Source organism: Delphinus delphis, chromosome 4, assembly GCF_949987515.2.
Source record: "Delphinus delphis chromosome 4, mDelDel1.2, whole genome shotgun sequence".
NCBI classification, from domain to species: Eukaryota; Metazoa; Chordata; class Mammalia; order Artiodactyla; family Delphinidae; genus Delphinus; species Delphinus delphis.
The window spans coordinates 95,288,174-95,311,957 of record NC_082686.1 but is presented as its reverse complement, the minus strand read 5'-3'; the positions used below and the strand labels follow the sequence as shown (position 1 = coordinate 95,311,957).

Sequence of the window (23,784 nt, the reverse complement as noted above, 5' to 3'; positions counted from 1 at the left end):
CCGCTCCGCGGCATGTGGGATCTTCCCGGACCGGGGCACGAACCCGTGTCCCCTGCATCGGCAGGTGGACTCTCAACCACTGCGCCACCAGGGAAGCCCTTATGTCTTTTTTGATGCGTGAATAATATATTTTGAGGGTTCACATGAATCAAACCAAATAATGCCATTTCAAGATAATATTGTTTAACACAGATGTGATTCAAATCAGTATAAAGGAAAATGAAGGTTTCACAGGTACCTGGTGGTCTCTTAAAATGCAAACACTAATGCAAATGTTGAAACGGATTTACCTTATCATTTCTTTCACATAGAAACTTTAACCTTTGAGCTCGCTTATGCATAAATACTCCATCCAAATGTCCTGTTTCCACTGACCGGATCTCAATAGCTTTCTCGCCCCAGCCCATTATCTGATTGGAATGAATGTAGGCTGTCAAAAGGAATTTCCAAAACTGCATTAAAAACATTAGATGGGCAATAACTCACAGCATCTGTTCACATCTTAACCACAAAAATGACAAACGACTTGAGATAAACAGACAAAGCAAGTCTTACAAGTGTTATTCACAGACTTTTTTTTTTGTGGAATCAAATGGTTGTTTCACATTTCTTGACTTTCGTTTCATTTGGGGGGTGTAACTGCTGAAGGAGATAAGGAATGGTTAACCTACCCACAGACGTGGGCATTTCTCCCCATTGGAGCACCACATCCTTAGTTATCCGGCCGTAGGTGTTTACATACACCCCCTCATCCTCATAGCAAACAAGCATTTCCATTCCATCTGTTTTAGGCAAGATGACAATGGCATGAGGAGTAATATTGCCCTGAATCTAGAAGACAAAGAAAGGCCAGGCATTATTCTTTTAAAAAATAAGACAGTATCTTAGCTATTAATCTCTAAGAATTGCAAAGAAAAAAAAAGAGTTTTTTCTTTTCCCTTTTCCATTTACATTCTAGAGACTGACGTTTTGTTTTGCTTAATTTAACCACCGACCTGTCAAATACCCTGGCACATACAAACTTAGGCACTAGGTTGAGAATGCAATTTACCTGTTCTAAAAGCAACAACTACAGCTATGGAGCACCTGCCCTGTGCCAAGTGTGGGCCCTTTCCATGTATAACTTCTGGCCTTTAAAACAGCTCCCCATGCTAGATATTTCTGTCTACGGATGAAGCAACTGCATCTCAGAGGGGTTATGTAATTTGACCAAAGCTGCACTAGGATATGGTGGTAGAATTGGAATTTGAGCACATTCCCGTGGACATTGAAAATCTCGTGTTTTCTATCTACTTCCAAAAAAGATGAGGAGAATGCAATCCAGTTGGATCTGATGGAAACAGCCCAAGTGGGGCCAAAAGGTGGGACCAAAACAGGCTATGAACAGTCGATACAGATAGTTTATCTGGGTGCCTAAATAAGTCCCCTACATATGAACCTTCAAGGTGTGAACTTTCCAAGGTGCGAACGTGTGTTCGCATGTCCAATATTCACGTGCCTGGTGTACATTGTGACGTGCGTGCATCCTCTACAAGTGGTTGTGCTTTTGTATACTTTACTTTTACAGTACTGTATAGAGTACACTAGTACAGTATCATTATTTCAAGCCCAGGATGTCCAGAAGCAAGAGTAAAAGCAGCAGTGATGTAGCTGGTACTGCTAAGGAGTGCCAGCTGTTGTACTGTACTACTGTACTTCTCAAGGTACTGTACTGTAAGATTAAAAATGTTTTCTTTATTTTTTGTGTTTGTTTTTTATGTATTATTTGTGTGAAAAGTATCATAAACTTATTACAGTACAGTACTACATAGCCGATTGTGTTAGTTGGGTACCTAGGCTAACTTCATTGGACTTATGAACAAACTAAACTTACGAACTTGCTCTCGGAACGGAACTCGTTCTTATGTAGGGGACTTACTGTAGTCCAAATTAATGGCTTGTTGAGAAAAAATTTAAAAATTACCGTTCACTAAAAAAAAATCATACTATTCAGGTAAGTGTAGATTGACTTGTTCTGGGAAAAGAGACGTGGTGTTGCTGCGATCCCCTGGTTGAGAATGTCATGGCCGTCCAGTAGGTACATGGTGGACAGGAAAGAGGGGATGGAGGATGATGATGGGGACAGCCCAGCCCCCTCACCAAGAGCACGGGCTGTGAGTCCTGTGTGCACATACACACACGAGGAAAGCTGTAATGTAACAACCAATGACGTATGTGTGCCGTGCCCCCAAACAACTTTTTTCAATTGTTGTGCTCCTTTGGAGTGAAGTCTTTAAAGTCTCAAAATACCAAACAGTAACAGATTAGGTCTCAGACTTTGTTGACGAATAATTTCTACTGTATGTTAGCCTTGGGACTACATACGTTAGAGGAAACAAAATTTACACTGCGCTCATCCTACTACATGAAACCATGGGCAGCACGTCCCTTAAAAGTCATGTTTTAGGCAATGTGTCAGTATAGTAATATTAATAGTACAATTTGCAGGGCCCTGTGCCAACTACTTTAGATGTATGACCTCACTTAATGCTGACGATAACCCTATGTGATAGGTCCTCTTAGCCCCATTTTACAGATGTGAAAGCTGAGGGTTGGACAGGCTGCCTAATGTGTCCACTATTGCAAAGCGAATACGTGCAAGAGCCAGAGCATGTGCTCCAGGGTGTCTGATTCCGCCACGTGACACTGCCCTCCACTTGAAGAGAGGAACGATAGCAGAAAAAGGATCACTGGACTTCTCCCACACAAAATGAACCAATCTCCTTCAAAAACTAAAAATAGAAGCTCATCTACTATAGTCTTGCTTAAAAAACAGAATCTATGCCCTTGAACCAAAACCACTGTATGTATTTTAATGTAAAATCCAATGAGACAACATGTCCAGTAAATGGCAAATAATTGCTACTACGTGTTACTCAATTTTAAGCAGCCATAAAAATCAGTTAAAGGTACATGTTTTATGACTTAAAAGCCTCATCTATTTAGTGAAGACCATAAGTCCATCTGCTTTATTGATTAGTAAAAGTTAGCATGACCTCCACTAAAAATGTACAAAAACAAATCTATACACACAGGTTGTGGAACAGAGTCTTGACAGTCTGCTTCCAGGAACTTACATGAGATGGTATGTAGATATCATAAGAGTTTCCTGAATCAACATCAATTACATGGAAACCAGTGTGTGAACCAAAAATAACCTTTAATCTTTGACCTTCTTCTACTGTGAGATCAACAAGCAGTGGCTTGTGCTGGAGATCTGCAAAAGACTTTAAAAATCACCCCATGAGTACCCACATCATTCAAAGACGTTACCTTAATAAATTTTTCCTTTAGCCATTTCCTGTGGAAGTTAATGTCTGACTTTCTTAAATTGAAAAGCTAGGAAATCTTTCTTTCAATTTTAGGGCTATTCATATTCTGACTCTGGGAGGAAGAGTCTAGCACCCATTTGTTCCCCTTTTTCTACCCCTTGTGCTCCAGGGCAGCGAAGCTGGTTGACAGTTGTCTGTTTTGATAGTGTCATCATATATTAAAAATTTGGTGGGCTTCCCTGGTGGCGCAGTGGTTGAGGGTCTGCCTGCCGATGCAGGGGACGCGGGTTCGTGCCCCGGTCCGGGGGGGATTCCACATGCCGCGGAGCGGCTGGGCCCGTGAGCCATGGCCGCTGAGCCTGCGCGTCCGGAGCCTGTGCTCCGCGATGGGAGGGGCCACGACAGTGAGAGGCCCGCGTATCGCAAAAAAAAAAAAAAAAATTGGTGTCTGGGTGCTGCTGTTCTTCCCTGTTTATTTCTGGTCTTTTTCCCAAGAAGAAGGTCCAGTCACCTCTCTGGCCCCTCTCCTTCCCAAGGGACAGCCAGGCCCAGGCATGGCTACTACCTTTTCAGAGACAGACTGGGTGGGCAGGTGGGCCAGCCCTGCGCTAAGCCTGTTCAGGGTTAACAGGCATGCTCTGGTTCCGACTCTCCTGGGTGAGTGAGTACACATCAGGCTGGCGCTTTCTCTAAACTTAACGTTGAGATCTGAGACTTGGGTTTGGGCGATAGAGGACGGTGGGGATGATTCATCTCAAGACTCACGGCTTACGTTGGCTAGCTGGGTTTAAAAGGAAAAGAAAAAAAGGGCTCCAGCCACGTTTATCAAAGTTCTGTGTGTGAGACTCCAGAGTCTACGCCCCAGCTAACTGTCAATGTTCCTCTGTTTTCCTTTGCCATTATTTAATCCACACTCCGCCTGCATTGGCCTTGAAGTCTGGGCGAGAATCTGTGAAACCACAAGTGCCTCGGCTATCATGTCACCGTCACCTAACAGGCCCCTCCCTCCTTCTCTTTTGCTAACATCATTCTCATAGATGGGAGGTTCGAGCCTCATCTCCTTGTCCCACGGGAGGGCTCGACCCCCTGCCGGCTCCAGTCTTTCCTCTTCGAGTCCTTGCCTTTGCTCTTCCCTCTTTCTAGGTTGGCCATGGTTTGCTCAACAAAGCATTTTGCAGTCAATCCTGCACTTTGGCTAGTACACTGATGACAGGAACTTCAGAACCGGAACAGGAACAGGATCTTGACTGAAAAGCTTTTGTGAAGAGAGATTTTGGCGGGACAGCAGCACCGCTGTAGCTGTCAGGAGTCATCCCTGAAGTGTTATTACTAACGCAATGCATTCCAAACATTTCTCTCCATAAAAGCGGGGTTAACGAGTGGGGCCCATTTCGCATCTTCCTGAGCACATCACAAATGAACTCCTTGCCCTGCTAAAGGAACAAGATAGAAGCGGGGGTGATTCAGCCCTGAAGAGGGCTTTGTAATGTTCCCAAGGCAGCTTCTGCCCTCACGTGGCATATGTGGCAACAGAAAATACATAAAGGGTCAAAGAAAGACAATAGTCATAAAGGTGGGGAGAAAAAGTGAGGGCCAAGGAGATATAAAGAAAGAGAGAGACGTAGGCAGAGAGCAAGAATGAACAGAAGGTAAATTCACGCTGGCTATGGGTAGACTGTGCAGCTCTGAAAACATCAGAGTGCCTGTAAGTACCGGTCCTTCTGGCATTTGGGGGTCAGCTTTCATGATCTGGAGTCAATGGGACCAGCATTTCCCCATCCTACTTCTGTTGAAGCTTATGAGTTATCAAGCCAACCACAGTGGGTACAGACTTAGATGAAACAGCAATGAAAATTGAAGGATGCAGAGCAACTAGGCCATTTCCATATGTGACTACATTCAGTATTCATTTTAGAGAAGTCCAACAGCAATGGGGATATATGAGCATCAAGTGAGTTTTAGCGACTTTTCCCCAAAAGGCTTACAAGGATTACAAGATTTAGAGACTCAGTTCGGCCTTGAGATTCAGTGCTGCTTGCTGTCGGTCTGCCTTTTTCAGACGAAATATCAAGAGAGTGCCCTAGTTAGGTGGGTGTATAATAAATCTCATTGCCTAATATAATGAATGCTTTGCCTGGTAACCATTCCATGCTAAATGCCACTTAGAGATGATGATGCATAGACCTGAAGTGGAGGAGGGTGTACCCAATTTTAATTTGACTAATTAACAGTATTTACTAATACCTAGTCTTTACTTTTAGAATAACAAGTAAGAGCTCCTACACTTTTAAAAGAGGTTTATTATATACAGAAAAATTGGTACTAGTGTTATGCGTAAGTTAACCACTGTTAACTGATGGGAACCTAAACTATATAAAAAAACAAGCCCTTGTTAGGTAATCACATGCCTACTTACCTTAAATGCCATGAACTTATGATATGGTTTAGGAGCCCAAGCGTATATCTCCACAGCATTCTTTAAGGCAATCACCAAGAATTTGATCCTTTCATATTTGACTGTAATAGAAAAGTTATGAATTAAAATAGTTCATTAATTTATTCAAGTTTTTGTATTAAAGAATGTGTAAACCACTATATATATATAGATATATAGACACACACACACACACACACACACACACACACACACACACACACACATATCATCCTGACTGAGGGTAATGCTCTGGTGTGGGATGTTCTCATAGATACAGATTTAACTTCCTTTAATGTACTTGGTTTGCAGGATACCTGGGGCCTTTTGCTTCATACTGAAGGCTCTTTTCTTCATCTAAAGATGTAACTGGCTTAGGACTGCCTCTAAGCACTAGGTCTAGATGTGAATTACTTATTGTAAGAAGAATCTGTATAAAAATCCTTCATGCTTCCTTGCCTGGCTTTTATGTTCACCCACATGGAAGCAGCTGAGAGCCGGTATGGCAAGATGGTAGAAAAATCAACAAATGGGTAGAGACATAATGGCTGCTGTTCGCTTATTATTCAAACTTGGATTCCAGTTATTAGGAGTTCAAAAAGGACCAGTGCCCTTAACATGAGACCCCAGAGAGATCCCTCTCCCTTCCTGCTATGTGAGGTTATAGGGAAAAGACCACTGTCTGTGACCCAGGAAGCAGGCCCTCACCAGATACTGAATCTGCCACCAACTTGATCTTGGCTCTTCTCAGCCTCTAGAGCTGTGAGAAATAAACTCATGTTGTTTATGAGCCACCCAGTCTGTGGTATTCTGTTACAGCAGCTTGAACAGACTAAGACAGTACACATGGCAGTCTTTTTATTTATAAAATGTTGGAACAAACAGAATATTCTGTGTCCTAAAGAATTTAGCCCAAGATAACTGACCAAATTCTTGTTCTCTGAGCTCTTTTTCTGTAGCATGCCTCTCCTGTTTACTATTCTGTCTTTAATATACTTTCAAATACTTCTTCAGTGATTTATTTCCATATATATATATATATATATTTTGGCGGTACGCGTGCCTCTCACTGTTGTGGCCTCTCCCGTTGCGGAGCACGGGCTCCGGATGCGCAGGCTCAGCGGCCACGGCTCACGGGCCCAGCCACTCCACGGCATGTGGGATCTTCCCAGACCGGGGCACGAACCCGTGTCCCCTGCATCGGCAGGCGGACTCTCAACCACTGCGCCACCAGGGAAGCCCTCCATATTTCTAAATGACGTGCTGATAATGTTATTTACAACTTTTTTCAGCTGTAGATATTACCTACTGACTCTGGAGAATGGAAAGGGTCTAGTCTCTTACAGCAATCTCCTCTCTCTAGATCTCTCTTTCAAACGTACACATCTCTTCCTCCCCATACCTCCAATATAGTTATATTTACAAGCTTTGGTTAAGTCAACATCCTGTGTTTAAATCATTATTGTTCATAGATGAGGCATGCAGTATACCATTATTATAATTCCTTTCTTGCTTTCAAATTTTTTTCACTTCCTTATTTTCTATGTATCTATCTCTAAGCACATGGAAACTTTCTGTTAGTGCTGTCAGTACAGTCAAATATGGCAGGTAATCTATTAGTAACATTTTATTTTTCTTGTAGGTACCTCTTCCTGAACCCTCCATTGTCCCACTTTGCCTGGACTAATTTCTTTCTCCTTCTCTGTCTCTCTCTCTCTCTATACACATCCTGCTTGCTCTGTTTCTCTGGAGAGCCCTGGCTAATACAGATGGGTTATAAAATACTAAGTGAAAAAAATCTTTCCGTTAGAACTCTGAAAGCCTTGCTCCATTGTCTTTTTTCTTTTCTCTTGGCCGCGCTGCACGGCATGTGGGATTTTAGTTCCCTGACCAGGGATCAAACCCTCACCACCTGCAGTGGGAGCGTGGAGTTTTAACCACTGGACTGCCAGGGAAGTCCCCTCCATTGTCTTCTAACCTTCTAGTACTGCTGTAAGTCCCAGGCCACCTAATTCTGTGTCTATTACATGTAAACTGTTTATTTATTTACTTATAATTTGAAAGCTTTAAGAGCCTTCTCATTTCCTGGGTACTGAAATATCATGTTGCTATGTCCTCTTGTGAGTCGTTTTTCATTCACTATACTAGGTACTCCTCAGTGAATCTTTTTAATTTGAAATTTTGAGGTCTTAATTCTAGAAACTTTTCTTGTATTCTTTCTTTGATGCTTTCTTCCCCTTCCACTTCTTAATCTTTTTCCTAAAACTCATGTAACTTATATTTTGAACCACTTGGACTGAAACTTTTATTTTCTTACCTATTCTCTCTTTTTTCCTTTCTTTTCATTCTACTTTCTAGGACATTTCTCATGTTTGTCTTTCGACCCTTCTACTGCATTTTTTATTCCTGCCAATATATTTTAATTTCCAAGATTTTTTTTTCTTGGTCTCTGAATGACATTCTCCAACCCTGTTCCATCTTTTTAAAAAAAATAACACCTATTCTTCTTTTATGGAAACAGTATTTCTAATCTCTCTGAAGTTAGTATATTGATAGTTTCTTTAAAAATTTATTTGTTCCACTCCTCATTATCCTTGTTTCCTCTAAAGTCCCTTCTTTCTGTTTAAGTTTCCTTCCCATTAGTGGATTTTCCCACTGTCTGCTCTAGTGGGCTTATCGACTGATGGGCTTCACTTTTAAGGTGGTTAGATAGCATGCTCTTTCCATGGCATTTCAAATATTAGTACCTCAACATCTTTTCTTGCTGGCCATTTAGTTTCTCCAAAGACCATCTTTCAATCTCTTGCTTGGGAGTATAAGCATGGCTGGCAACATTTGGGGTGCTAAACAGGGGAAGGAGGTGTCTGTGTGTGTATCAATGTGTCCTTATAATTCAATATTCCCCATCAACAGATTGGCTGTGCCCACCTTTCATCTTCTGCTGCTGTCAGGGAGGGTGGCGGCCTGACTGGGTTCTGGAGGATTTGCTGTTCATCAACTTTCCAACAATCCTCCCATTTTCAATCCCACCCTCCACCTCCACCTCAGATACACCTGGGATCTCAGGTCCTGGCCCTTTCTGAGTTCTGTTGAGTGACTGGATTGATTTTGATGACTTTCCTCACAGCAGACTTAGAATTCAGCATTTCCTGGTCAGCTAGTTCTGTTCCTAGTCATCTAACAATTCTTGTTCAATTTTGTTGACATCTCTTATCTGTTTTCTCTTCTCCTGGTCCCTTTGTCCTTGTAGGTTTACAGCACTTTTATTTCTTCATGGTTATTTTAATGGGTCTTTGGGAGCGAGTTCAAACTGGAGCCTAAGACTTTATTCTGAATGCATTCTTTGAACTTCATCAATCTAACTTTTTGGGGAACTAATGCAAGTATATTTAAGGTTCCAGCAGTGTCTTAAACTGGTCACAAATGCATCATCAATATCTGATGGAAAAAAACTAAATGAAACTTAACTGAATAATTTGGATTGAGCAAACAATTCCATGTCTTGAGACTTACCAACTTTGTAATGTATACAGCCTTCCAAGTCCCCAACAGTGATCCAGCCTTGTTTCTTTTCTACTTCTGGGTCATTGTGTAATATTCTGTTTCTTAACCATGAAAGATAGTAAACTCGTAGCTTATTCTTCTTTCCTGTTGAAGTAATAGAACTTTAATTTCAAGGCCCTGAGACAGCTTTTTCTCTCAATCCTTCTCCATCTCCATTTTATTTTATTTATTTTTATTTACACTTGTGTGTGTGTCTGTGTATGTGTGAAGGCACAGTAACCAGTGTCTCCAGCATCGTCAAAGTATTGTCTCTGCCAGAACTTACGATCAAAACAGGTCCAAGTGTTTTGGGCAAATAACCACTGCATAGTTTTTCTTTACCTTCTGGCTTTCTATTTGAGTAAGGTGCTCTTATTCTCTCCTCCCAGTGCAAAGGGCAGTGTCTGCTCAGTAAGACCTAATTCTGTAATGGAATGGTTGATCAGTGTTCCAAAACATTCCAGATCTAATTACATGAAGGAGTTTTGACAACTGGACATTTTAGCATACTCATGTGTGACTACCTTCTACCCAACAGCATATGTTAGTGCAGAGACCCCCTTACTCGCCTCCTCTATTACTTTAAAGATGACAGCTGGTAGTAGTTTCATTTTACCAAACAGAAAAAGGAATTTCTTAAGGAGATATGAGAAACAAGTTCAATGACGGCAATCAGGGCTCAGAAAATAACCCTTGGACATGTTTACAGTGCTGAGATCCCTGAAAGGAGTGTCAAACAAAAAGAAGAATGGAGAAAAAGATGTATACTTGGAAAAAAAACACAAAAGTTCCCTTTGGTAAATGATGGGAAGGAGATCATGGATTAAAGAATTCTTAGTATGATAAGGAAACACCTTAAAAACGTTGAGGAGTTTTAAATTGAGGAGCAAAATTTAATCTATTGAGATTATTTGAGTACCAGATAAGAAGATGTCCCTTGGGGTGGCTTTTCCTAAGTGATCAGTAATTTAAGCCTGTGGGTTATACTTCTTGGGTACTTATTTTCCTTTCACTTCTCTTAGGTGTCAAAAAATGTTCCATATTTTGCAGCTGTGATATATACCAGAAGAAAAGAATTCATTAAAGCATTGCACACTGGATTTGACAGGAGAGTACATTTATAACCTAAATTAAGGGAACCACGTGCAGTTACTATTCCTTTTTATAACCAAAAGCCTTGAATATGCATTGATTTCTATAGCTAGGATGGGCAGGAGGGCTGGTGCTTTCTCCTCTCTGTGCCAACACAGATCTGAGGGCAGTTCAAGAAAATCTGGCTTCTGTTTTCATTTTCTTCTTTCCCTACCTATGCACCTCATAATAGGAAATGGTTACACTTTTAAAAATGGGATGTGTCACTAACAACATAATGAAGTCTGAACATGGATTTTCTGATATCATTTCCACTTTTGGTAGGTGACTGGCAGATGTACGGTTTTAAATTTGATTTGGGGGTGTTACAATCAAGAACGCATTACCCAGAATAAAGGAGTACACTGAATTAAACTCAAATGATAATACAGGAAGAATTTACTTGGCGAACCCTTATTTGGGGAGAATAAAAAGAGATGAAACTGAGCATTCAATGGACAGGCAAAAGAGGAAACTGTAGCATCAAATGAGGGCCTTTTCTCAAAACAGAAGTACAGTTGAAGAGTTAAACTTTATTCAAGGTTCAACCCAAGAGGAGCCCTATGTTTCTCTTTGCAAAATAATGGCTGGTTCTCAAACTTGGCTGCACAGTGGAGACACCTCAGGAGCCATGAAAGCTTCTGAGACCTGGGCCACACTCCCAGATTCTGACCCGTTAGTCTGGGGTGCATGCTGGAGTTTTCACACCTCCTCAGGTGGTTCTAATGTGCACGGGTACTGTCGGTTCCATACTGGATGGGATAGGAGGGGAAAAGAGGGGTATTATTTATTAAACTCCTTCAAACACCATCCGAAAGAAAAAACTTTCAAGAACATAGACTCCTTCAGGTTACATTTGTAACTTGTCAGTAGTAAGGCTTTCACTTTTGTCTCTCTCTCTTCTTTTTTTAAGCTCTTTTTGGGAAGTGGAAAGCTGCAGAGGGTGGCAATGATTCCTACCTTCCAATCTCCTTGCAGACTCAATCACCCAATGGGCCAGCTGCACTTGCTAAAATGTCAGTGAACTATAAACTAAAGCAGTTCTTATAAGAAAAGAGACCAGAGAAATTTCTGCTTACAAAATTTCTCACTCCCAGAAGCTTACATTTATTTATTTATTTTTAATTTAATTTTATTTTTTATACAGCAGGTTCTTATTAGTTATCTATTTAATACATATGAGTGTATATATGTCACTCCCAATCTCCCAATTCACCCAGAAGCCTACATTTTTATATTCTCCATCTGAGAGTAGATTGCAATGACTGGAGTACAGACACCTTAAAAGGATCCTTGCTGAGTCCCGGCAGAGGGTGAAGGCCCATATGTACACAGCCGTGGTGGTATGTCTCTGTCTGATTCAGATTTCAGGCAGAGGTGAGAGACTTCCCTTTGAAGGTCAGAATCTCTGGAGTTACAAAACGTGGGTGATGTCATTCTGGTCCTACTGCCATAATTTATCGTGCTGCTCGTTGGCTGGGAAAGGCAGAGCTTACTATTCCTTCAGAAGTGAGGTGATCACCTTTCCCACCTGTGCAGACCTAGAGGACTTGGTCATCCCAGCAACATACCTGATATCGTCACGAGGACATTCAGTCCCTCTAGCACATCCATCTGCTGAAATCGCCTCCGGTTGATCAGATTATAAACTTTGCCTTGCCCGCTTCGGTCCAAAAGCATCAGGCCATTTTCAGTTCCCACCAGGAGGTTTACACCTGCAAATTTAAGAAGCATCCCAAGACTGACTCTTTTGGACTTTACTCTTCCGCATCCAGGGTCCCTTTAAAACCTAAGAAACTGTGACTTGTAAATATAAACTAATGGGCAAGCAGGTACTACAGTAGGGAGTGTAGAAGTAGTAGCTCTGAGACAGTAATTAAATCACTGTCCCTCTGGTAATGAAATTAGTTTTCTTTTATAAAGTAGTAGCAGCATTCATTACATGTAGCCCTTTACTACCTAAAATAGAGTTCTTCTCAAGAGGAGCCTGAGGCACAGATGTGACGCCAGTTCCTTTCCTGTAACACCCACCCTTTTCTTGGCTCTCTCTATAAATCACACCTCGAGACTTCCCCAAGGTTCACCCCACTCCTATTCAAGCAGTGATTTCTAGCCTACCCACCTTCTACATATAATAGAGTGCCCCATTCCCATACTCTTGGAAGAAAAGCCCTTCTTCCTTCTCACACCAGAGCTTAATTTACATCCCATACCTTAAGGTTCTGCTCTTTGTTAGGGAAATGATAAGCCAATTCAAGTGCAGGTATTAATAGCCCAAGAGTCACAGAAATATTGACTGTAAGGCAGGGGTCCCCAATTCCCCGCCCCCCGTGGAAAAATTGTCTTCCACGAAACAGGTCCCTGGTGCCAAAAAGGTTGCGGACCGCTGCTGTAAGGGACTTCTCAGGCATCTAACTCTAGTCCAGCCCACCTCCCATGCGGTAATTCCTATTACAAAAACTCTGGTAGGTAAGTGGTCTTGTCTGGATGGCTGCAATCTTGAAAATTCATCTCTAGGCAAATAAACACCCCTGACTCCCAACATACACACAGACACGTGCACACATTGTGAGTTCAGCCGTGCAATGGCCTATATTTAGGAACGGGTAACTTTTCCACTTCTTTTGCTTACTGCACATCTGTCTTCTAAGTAACGTGAATGTCTGCTCTTTCAACCACATGTTAGTCAATATGAAACACGGTTATCTTGTTGTCTTCTCATAGTCTCTTCTCCAGAGGACAGAGCCTTACTCCCCTGAAATGGTTTCCAGGCTCTGTGCTCATCCCTGCTAACAACTCAAATGCTTTTGCCCTTATAAAATTGTGGTGCTTCAAACTAGGTGTAGTATTTTAGATGGGTGCAGAGGAGCCATGTCCTTCCTTGATCTGTGTGTCATGTTTATGGTGACACAGACCAGGATTTTGACAGAATCTCATCACACCTATACGGAGTCTCAGGTCAGCTAAAATCTGCAGATCTTTTTCACAAGAACTGCAGGTTGATGTTTTGAACTAAAAGGGAAGGCTCTGCATTTGTTGTCCTTTTCAAGTTTTATCTTGCTACTACTACTGGTATGGCCTTTGGCAATTCACTAAAATATTCTGTGCCGCTTTTTCAACTGTCACATGAAGGTCACGCCATCATTGCCCTTGCAGAATGTTGTACGGATCACAGAGACAGGACGTGGGGCACATCACACAGTGCTGGGCACAGAGTGGGCAGATATTAAGTGGTACTTAGTTCTGTTGTTGGCTTTAGCCCATCACTGTTATGTGACAAGGTCACTCTGAATCTCATTGCTATCCTGGGTATCAGTTCTTTCTAAATATAAAATTGTATCAGTTAGGGTATCAGTTCTTTCTAAATATAAAATTGCTCTTGGTCTCTCTTGAGGCCCAGACAGTCCCAAATCGGGTCTCTAACACCCATGATTCAATCAGCACTCTTCTGATAGTAAGATTCCTGTTTGAGGGTCAATTCATTAATGAATGGTAAAAACAGCACCAACTTACCCCACAGAGCTGCACAAAGTATTTCTGAGTTGAATCGCTTCTTGTATTTTCTGATTTCTGGTGTGTCGCTATGAGGCCGAATGTTGGTTGGGTTTACGTTTACCACTGAAATCTTTCTTGCTTCATTTAGTTTGGCCTGTTCTTGCCTAAGAAGTTCGCTAGTAAACAGAGCTTTGAGAAAAAGAATCAGAGAAGTCAGTGGCATCTTAAAATATAACCAATGGAGATATGGAAAAGGGGCTTCAAATAACTATGATTTCTCCTTGTTTAGTGTGCATTATGATAAAGGCAAAGAAACACTGAAACTATAAATATTTTACACTTTTTTAGTAGAATAAAGTATGTCATTCATAAAAGCAGTGTTTTATCCGTTAGTAAAACAGGCTTATAGACACTACTTGAGTAGTTTAGGGAATTAAGATTCATCTCATAAAATTAAACACACCATCCTCATCTCCTGTAATATATGCAGGACAGATTAACTTTTTGAAATTCCACATTATCAACTGACAAACTGGCCTAAGTTGAGTCTGATGATTAGTGAGCTGCAGAATTCTAGAAAGCAAGACTGTCCTCTCAATCAGCCAGGCTTCTGAAGTGGGAAGCACACACCTAGAACTCAACACAACTCAACACGCATTAATTCTGTCTACTGCGTGCACAGCACTGTACCCAGAAATTGCTTCTGAGAAATGTGTGGTGAGTTTGGAGATCTCTGAGGAGCAGCTTTTCCTAGGGCCCCTGGATACCTCTGGGTTCCTACCAGAATCAAAATAGAAGAGATGAAAAAAAATAGAAAGAACTTTGTTTGAGGAATCCTATTAAAAAAAAACCTAATAAAAAGTCTTCCCTTTAAGACAGGGCCTAAGCAGTTAATGGCTTAACTAGTGAACTAATAATTAATTTTTTATCAGGTCATATAAGAAAGGAAAACCAAGCTGTTTCTAAAACATCGGGGCCTTCTAGCTTACCGGCAGCTGACGTTTCCTCATCCTCTTCATCTGCATCAGTGGGAGACGTCTGGTACACTCTGGGGTCCACAAAGGGGGTGAAGGAGGCTTTGGTGCTGCTTCCCATGCCATACTAATCAATAAGCAAGAAGATTAAGAAGAGCAGATAGATAAATACTGTAGCAACAAACGACGCTAATACTACTTTGCTTGGGCTTTAAAATTATTAGAGACTCTTCAAACCATCCAACTGTTCACACTCTGACCCCCAGGTCAAAGTGTGTGCTTCTCTCTCCAGCTTCTACTGATACTGGTCCCTCACTAACCATTATGTCTTTGCAGGGTTTCATTAATCATCAGACTGCAAGAATTGTAGTGAGCAAATTATATTATGGACCATAGGTAGCACCTTCATATCTGATAAGATGGCTGTAGTGACAGAGCCTATTTCTCCCTTGAAGTAAAAGCAATCTCCTACTGACCAAATGGTTTTAAGAAAAGCTGACAACAAATTGGCAGTAAACTAAGCATAGCTACACAGCATCCTTCATCCTGAACACATGATCAACCAAAGACTCCCTCTTGGGGCCTTTGGGGCCTTCCATGCTGGCCTGGTGATGCAGGTGGATTGGTGTTGGCTCAAGAAGCCTTAAAATCTGCAATTCAGGGACAATTTCATCCAGGGAATGAAGAGTTTTCCTTTCCATGATAGTTTCCTTAAAAGGATACTTATATGCCCTATGTGGGAACTTCATGAAGATACTAGGTTTGCAGGCAATACACCTTAAGGGCTTACTTAAAAAATAATCTCAAGGGCTTAGAGAGCACAATTAAGATATGAAGTCTGAACTAAACTAGGGAACAGTAAACTATCAAGGCTTCATGTCCCAATATTCGATTTTTGAGTTTTGTCAAAGGAGCTTCAATAACCATCTCCCAATTTTGTCTGTCATCTCCACTCCTACTTACACTCAAGTCCTTTTAATATTATAAACAGATCTGCACTCCGTATAAGAAGCATCTTTTTGGGGGATAAATGTCTTTAAGTTTTAATTTTTTTAGTTTTTTTTCAGGTTTTTATTTAAAAATAAAACCAGTATCCCAAGACCCCTAAACACATAAGGAGAAAACCACAAAGGCCCAATCTGACTTTAATGCAAGACTTCCCCTTCATGTTATGAAATCAAAACCATTTCATCCTCCATAAGGTAGGACTACCCCTCCCAAACAGAGCGCTTTCACAGACGTTCTCTCCTTTGATCTTTAGAAGTCTATGAAGGAGGTGTGCAAGTATTGACGTTCTCACTTAGAGCCGGGGAAGCAGCAGAATGTAGAGTAGGGTCTGACCGCACGGAGTCCTTGGTACCCAACGTCAGGCAGAAAACAACTGTCCACAGTGCATGAAGCTATAACAGTGCTCTACGTTCTTCTCCTTGCGGCAAAGTTCACCTGCTCTATAGCTTTAGAATCCAAATGGTGCATCATAAAAACTCAGTGCATGGACAACCTCAAACACAGCATTATAAACTGTATGCATTATAAACACATGTAGGGCCTATGTGTGACTCAAAGGACTATTTATGAAACATGACCAAGCACTGTGATCTCATCCGAATGGTCAAGCTCGGTCAACGACATCTACAAGCACTTCCCGGCAGATTGTTTATTCTGGCTTTTTTTCCCCAGACTCTTTTCTGTGTAGGAAAGATAATATCCCACTTCTCCCTTTCTTGTGCGAGTTGGAGTTTAGGAAGATGAACACTTTGAGAACGTATCTATTTTTATTTTTCATAAACGAATCATTTCAACCTTATTTCACCTAAGTCAAACTTAGTTTGACTAAATGAATGTAACTATGAACCTCAACTATTGGCCTTGGAATCTCTATAGGTTGAAGTTTCCTTTCCTGGTCTGGGAGATAGGAGGTCCCAGTTCTGGTCCCAGCTCTGTCACTAAACAGCTGTGTGCCTTTAGGCAAGGCACTTAACCTCTCTGAGCCTCACTATTTGCTTCTGTAAAAACAGGCTTTGGTCCAGATGCTACCTGAGAACTTTTCACTGCTCTGCTTTTAGGATTTGGTCCATTTAATCATATGCATAAGCAATTACATAGTATAATAAAACCCAACCAAACACGCTTCTGGGAGCTTGGCAAAGCCTCCTTCTTGAGGGGCCCGCGGTCTCAGAACCCCCTGCCGGAGGACAAAGCTGTCGTGGCTATTGCCCAGCACCTACTTCAGTCCCAGAGTCCATCTCCTGGGGGTGGGTGGAGACGCGCCCCAGGCCCTCAGTGGGGGTCCCCGCAGGGGAATGGCTCTGCTGCACCAGGTCCGGGAGGTTGATGTGGCCGGCGAAGCCATTGCTGTCACTATGGCCAGATCGCTTCTTCTCTCCAGACGTCTGAGGGGGCACAACACATGGCGGCCGTTAGAGAGGGAAGGCAAAGGCCACAGAACGATGTCACCCCTCACACAGCACAGCTGCGGTGGCCTGCAAACCGTCCCACTGGGGAGTGGGAAGATATTGATTTCTATTTTATCTAAGAAAATAAGAAAAAAGTTAAGCTTTGCTAATATTTAGTTCATGGATTGACGCTGGGGCCTTATGCTCCTGCATGAAGGGTAGTTAGGGGTCACATACGATGAAGAGGTGCCCTGTGGGAAGACAGGAATGCCGCGGGTGGAGGGGCACTACGGGGGCTGTGCACACACACCAGGTCACATCAGCAGGTTACAAAGACACAAACCCACAAAACAGAAACATCACCTAAAATATCGCTGAAAACAAGCAGTGGGATGGAATGTAACACGAATGATTCAGGCCCAGTGTGCTCCAAGAAAAGGCAGCGATGATTCCCACATCACGGGGTCAAACCAGTGATTAACTAATCATATCTGATGAGAGTTACAAAGAAGACATGGAAATGATCTAAAGATGATTTCAAAATATGCGTTTACATTCACTATCACTAACGTTGGATCTCTCGGTAAGCAACCATGGTGGCTTGTGCCAGGAGCTGGTTAAAAAAAAAAAATGAAGTTATCATGACTGGCAAAGCATCTGAAATATTGTTTATAGCATCCTTTTATCCCCCCACGAATATTATCTCATTTATTAATTGTGGCTCAGAGACGTTAAATAAGCAGTCTAAGATCACACAGCCCAAGATGGTGAAGGCAGCAGAGCCCGGGAGTGTGCCTGCGTTGGCTGGACGCCACTGCCTGCTCCAGAAGCTCGAGTGGGCAAGCGGGAGCAGGAACCCAGTCCTCAGGCCCCGTGGCCCTTCCTCCAGAGCCATCCAGGCCCTTGAGGAATCTGTGCCCTGGGCAAAGCCTTCCTCTGAGGTTTGGGAGCGAGGGAGAGACTCTGGGCCACGAAGTCAGCTGGGTCAGCCCTCCCCTAGGGGCCAATCCCTCCCCCCTCGGGTCGGGTCCTCGCACCCATCCCCAGAGCCCACCTCTCCCCTCCCTTCCCCTTCCAGGATCTCCTCCAGGCGGCCACCAGAGTCAGCATAAACCGAGCTGTGGAGGGGAGCCTATAGCATTCCTTTTTAACGTCCTTTAAAGGTATTTTATAAAGTATATAATGTTAGTGCAGTAGGACAAATGCATAATTTGTAAACAAATAAATACACTGTGTTACGTGGCAGTCCCTGAAATTCTTACTGATAAGGTTGCATGACCTAACACATTGGAAATCATTGCCGTGGAGAGCAAAGCCTCCTCTCGAAGATGCTAGGGACCGACATACAGAATTAAAAGAAAATCCTGCTCCCAAAAAGCCAGTGCCCATACTGTAGTCCTGGCTAGTATTGCACTTTCTGATTTCACATTTATATGACTGGCTCACTGAGGTTTCTTACAGCAGACCTGATTAAGTAATGATTCCCTCTTTGCCTTTTCTCTTTTTCATTCATTTGCCCAACATTTCTGAGTGTCTACTAAGTGTGAAGCATTTTGCTGAACATGAAGGAATCAATCAGAAGCAACGCAGACACACTCCCTGCCTTGTTTGGGGCTGGCATGGCAATAAGGCTTCGTGCTGTTTCTCTGACCACCTCACTGGCCTGGCTTCTTCCTTCCGGAGCCTGTCCTGGTCTTGCAGTTACAGCTCTGCACCTGCCTCTGGCTGGAAGTGAAAGGAGGCACTTTTTGGGGAAAGATGAAACAGACTCCCAAGTTCCTGAGGGGGTGCATGTAATTGATGTTACTAGGAAGCTTGAGAAATAACTGGATAGCCTTAGCGCCCTCTGTGTTTCTGGGCACAATACTTCTGGCCCACGACTGTCCAGGAGAGGGGCATTTTCTGGACTCATTTTGTCACAGTGCTCACCTGAACATTTCATCTTCTAAATTACATTTAAGGGGTTCAGCCCTAATTTATTGTATTATCCCCTATTTTATGTGTACCGGGCAGCTTCTCCCACCTTCTTACTTCTGTTCAAATACTGAAAAGCTTTTACCATTTCCCTCCAACTTTCCAGTAGCATAAATCGCACATTGTCTCTTTAGAGTTTTGTGGTCTCTCTTGTATCAGCAGTGTTCTGCCTCAAGCCAAAAATTAATGCAGACACAGTGGTTATCAAAGAAAGACCTGAAGAGCCTCAGAAGGGAAATGGCCCAGACAGTGAGAAGCTTGAAGGGATTCAGCAGTGACCCCTGAATCTTCCCACTTCTGAGTCATCACCCTTTTGTTCATTCAACCAGCACCCTCTAGAATTAAATACCTTCCATGTGCCATTCTGCGAGGAACACAAAGATAAATGAACAGCAGCTCTGTCCTCTATGATCTCATTAACAGAGCCCCAAAGAGCTCTACGATCTTCATGCCCTCACCAGTCCCATGGCGGTGGGCACTTGGATGTTCTGAGTATCAGTAGATGCTGGGTATTGTGCTGAACACCTTAGGTTCATCTCCTCACAATTCCACCGGGGGCTAGCTTATAGTATCCCCATTTTACAGATGGAAAAGCTTCAGTGTAAAGAATTCAATTAACCTGCCCCATGTGACATGGGTTGTAAGTGGTGAAATCAGGGTCTGAACCAAGGCTGTCTGGAAGCAGAGCCCAGCTCTGGTGGCTGCTGTCCTATGTGGCTCCGCTCTCAGCCACAGCTGATTGACCGGTCCAGGAGTGGACACCTGAGCCAAGCACGATCAGATTCCCATTGGAATTTCCAGTTAGGCCTGAGAGATACTGGTCAGTCTCTGCTGGGCAGCTGAACTGGGATGTGGTGAACGCCTTGCAATTGGGAGGGTGGGTATGGAGACGTGAGAGCACGTGCTTGAGGGGGAAGAGGAAGCTGGTGTGTGGACAGAGACAACAAGGGAGAAAGTGGAGGAAACAGAGATGAGGGTAAGGAGAGACAGGCAGTGAGGGAGCCAGAGATCTGCACACGAGAAGCTGCCTGAGCTCCTAATCCCTTTTCACTTTCTGGTTCCAACCCTATACAGGGTCCCAACTGGGCTTCTGCCTTTCGATTCCTTCTAGGAAACACCTCTGAATCTCTGATACCTACCCCGCTTTTTTTTCTTAATCTGTTGTAAGTGGGTTCTTCTTTCTAGTACTTGTAACTGAAAGAGCCTTCATGACGGTAAGCTAGTATCCTTGTTCAGTGGGTGGACAGACCCTGGAGAGATACCAGCTGGGCAATAAGGAAGGTGTTATGGACAGAGGCCCATGGAGTCCCAGGAGAGGCTTCAAGGAGGAAGGGAAGCTGAGCCAGACCCCCAGGGGTCTTCTGGGTGAAGAGTGGGCTGCAGTGGGGGAGGCAAAGGAGCTCTTCCAGGAGATGGGTCCCTGTGGACAAAGTGGTAGATGACAGCTGGTGTGGTGTATTCTAGAAGGAGAGTAAAGAAAGGTCCTGTGGGGCTGTAGGAGGGGGAAAGGCGGAACCACAGGGGCACGGGTGTGCACTACAAGGGGGATTGCCTCTGACAAGACCATGGGTAGGAGAGCCAGCGTGCTCCTATAGAAGCATCTGGTCTACTCCAACAAGAAGTACGAGTTAAGTGACTCTCCTCGATGTTCATCTTGGGGAACTGAACCATAAAGAGTCTTTACTTTCTTATCCTTTTGTCATACTTTAATTTGTATTTATCTTTTTAATACTTTTAATGGATTTCAAGTCAGGCTGTTACTTTAAAAGCCCACATTTGTAAAAAGAACGCTTTAGAAATTGAGAGGACAAAAAGATTTTAGGGCCCGCAATAGATCGAATGCATATATGACACTGCTGAATACAGTTTTCAAGGTGATTGACTGTGGTGATAGAGTATTGGAATGCTTTAAACAACATGGAGCCATTTGGATGTGGCTGGCAACAGAACCCCAAATGTGGCCCCAGATATCCAGGTCAAGGTATTGACTCTGTCCTGAAGATTCAAGCAAATCTGAAACCACAGTAGAAATTGGAGTCCTTCTATTTGGAGTCAGAGAGTAACTCATTCCAGAACATTTCCCCTCATGTTTTCCCAAGTGGCAAGGTCTAGTGAGAGAAGCCCTCTACACTTGCATTGAAAGTATCCATTCACCGCGCTGGGAGATTTATATGCCAGCATGACACAATGTCAACTTCAGCAGCCAAGTCCATTTTTCATTTCAGGCTTCCGTGAAAGGACTCTTCAAAGTCTACTTGAAAGATTCGGCAAGGCCATAAAACGAAATTCTAGCAAGTTGCTTTGTGAACTAGTCTTCCAGTTATAGCTCTACTGCCCATTATTATTTCAAAGGCCTTATTCATCTCAAAACTACAGTTCCTTTCTTCCTAACAAAAATGAGATGCCCTCTGCCTTTTTGGAGAGCAAAGCCTGCTATTACTGTTTTCCAATCTACCCTAGCTGAGGAAGGGGAATGACAGATGATATAGGTTTGTGTTTCAGAAGGAAGAGTGGGAAGCGATATCAAGTAAAAGGAGAGCTTGACGCTATGGAGAGGGTGAAATAAAATAGGTAACATTTATGGGATGCTTAGATGCATTAACTCATTTAATCCCCTCAATCATCTTGTGAGTCATATATTATTACTTATGAAATTTTATAGATGACAAAATTGTTGCAGGGAGAGGTCAAGTAACTTTTGCCCAGTGTCACCAGACATTACTTTCCTTCCAAGAAAAGACCTGCTTGCACGGTGATGATGAAGCGAAAAAGAAGAAAAGACGGATTCTAATGTGTCCAGGCCCTTCTTATCGGCACAGATACAATGGGGAAGTTGTGCATGCTGGAGGGACAGGTGCAAGGGAATGTGTGCCCCCTGCCCCCAAATGATGTTCCTAGAGTTTAAAAAGACAAAATTCCTCAAAGTGCTCAGGTGCATTTTTAAGTACATCTTCGGATTTCTTTGTTCTTTCACCAGTATAGCTTAATAGTCTTTAATGTTAATTTAACTAGATAAGATGATATCACCATTTCTTGGAACTACCGAGCATTTTCTACATAAAATCCACAAGGATAAAACCTCGGATGGGGAGGAGAAGACATAACAAGGCCACTGATGTTATTTGGATAGACCATTCATTTCTGTTTTCCTGTGGTAGGAAACATCTGGGTTTGCCAGTCTTATATCCTCAGGCTCAAATGCTATATTCCGATTTGCACAGCTTCCACTGAAGGATCTGGACAAATGTGATTAAGCTCAGAAGGATGCAGGAAAGAAGGAAGACAATTAAAATCACTCATCCATTTAGAAACACGGGCCCTTCTCCCTCCCTCCACCCCATTCCCTCAAATACAAGCAGTAAGCATCCTCTGTGAAAGCTCTAATATAAAAACCAATTAAGAAATGCACTTCTTCTACAGTTTTTATACCAACTTACTTCTCTTATCATCAAGGTCCCTTCTCTTGAAATACTGCTGCTGAAAGTGTCTGCGTGAGAGGTCTCCAGCCCGTGCGTGCCGACCATTCCCACATTGTACGGCTCAGCGCTCCCGGGGGCTCCTGTGGGTCTGAAAGGGGAAGGAACAACATTCACGACAGTGTATGTTTAGGGAACACCTGTTTCCTGTCCACAGTAATATTTTTTATTGTAGTGAAATATACATAACATGAAATTTACCATTTTAAGTGTAAAGGTCAGTGGCCTGAAGTACATTCCACTTTCATCTTTAACGCTGCACGGATGCTTGAATTGAGGTCCCACTTCTGCAGCGTCCCCTCTGGACCTACTCTCCACTCGGCAGCCAGCGTGAGCAACCGGGCTCTGCATGATCTCTAAGCCCTCCCTACCCTGTCTTTGACCAGCAGGCGCCCTGAATTTTGCACATGCTGTTCCCTCTGCCTGGAAAGTTCTCTCTCACCCTGGCTCTTGGCTGGTTCCCTCTCATTTACCTGATTTCATCTTATCTGATACTTTCCCCGAGAAGCCTTCTCTCACCACCCATCAGTGCCTTATCCCACTAGCCCCTCTTCTTTCTCTTCATCCTTTTTCCTTAATAGTTCCCATTGTAATTTGTAATTCTTTATCTTTTTGACTCTTTTAACTTTTCTATTCTCTCTCATTAGAACAGATGCTCGTGAGGGCAGAATTCTTGTCTCTTTGTTCATCCCTGTATACCTAGTACCCAGCATAGAGCTTGGCACAGAGTAGGAGTATAAAAAATAATCATTTCATAAGTGGGTTTTACACTATTTAGAGAGAAGAATATCAATTAAGGGCATTCTGGTATACCAGGCACCCATTAACGAGGCTGTTTAACTCAAGAGTGTCCAGTGCTTTCTAAAACCTCTGTAATCACCCCACACTGTGGTATATTTATTTCCAGTTTGTCTCTTGCTCTTGTGTTTAAGATACAGTGGGAGAAGGCAATAGGATCTTGACATCTCTGCCCTGAGAGCAGAGAATGAGGGTTGCTGTGGCCCTTGGTAGAGCACAGCACCGTGGGAAACTGAGGACCAGGCGGGCAAT

At 42.9% G+C, this 23,784-nt stretch overlaps 1 protein-coding gene across 1 annotated transcript in view; it reads right to left on the bottom strand.

Annotated features, from left to right (window-relative positions):
- The window catches only part of TNIK (TRAF2 and NCK interacting kinase), a 410,793-nt gene that overhangs the window by 4,608 nt on the left and 382,401 nt on the right, over positions 1–23,784 (bottom strand). Inside the window, exons 22-31 of the mRNA XM_060011144.1 lie at positions 22,696–22,825; positions 17,117–17,281; positions 14,904–15,015; positions 13,933–14,103; positions 11,991–12,134; positions 9,259–9,393; positions 5,728–5,828; positions 3,117–3,266; positions 672–831; positions 291–430 (exon numbers count right to left, since the gene is read on the bottom strand). Of these exons, the coding sequence (XP_059867127.1) occupies positions 291–430; positions 672–831; positions 3,117–3,266; positions 5,728–5,828; positions 9,259–9,393; positions 11,991–12,134; positions 13,933–14,103; positions 14,904–15,015; positions 17,117–17,281; positions 22,696–22,825 (1,408 nt within the window). The remainder of the gene's footprint in view (positions 1–290; positions 431–671; positions 832–3,116; positions 3,267–5,727; positions 5,829–9,258; positions 9,394–11,990; positions 12,135–13,932; positions 14,104–14,903; positions 15,016–17,116; positions 17,282–22,695; positions 22,826–23,784) is intronic.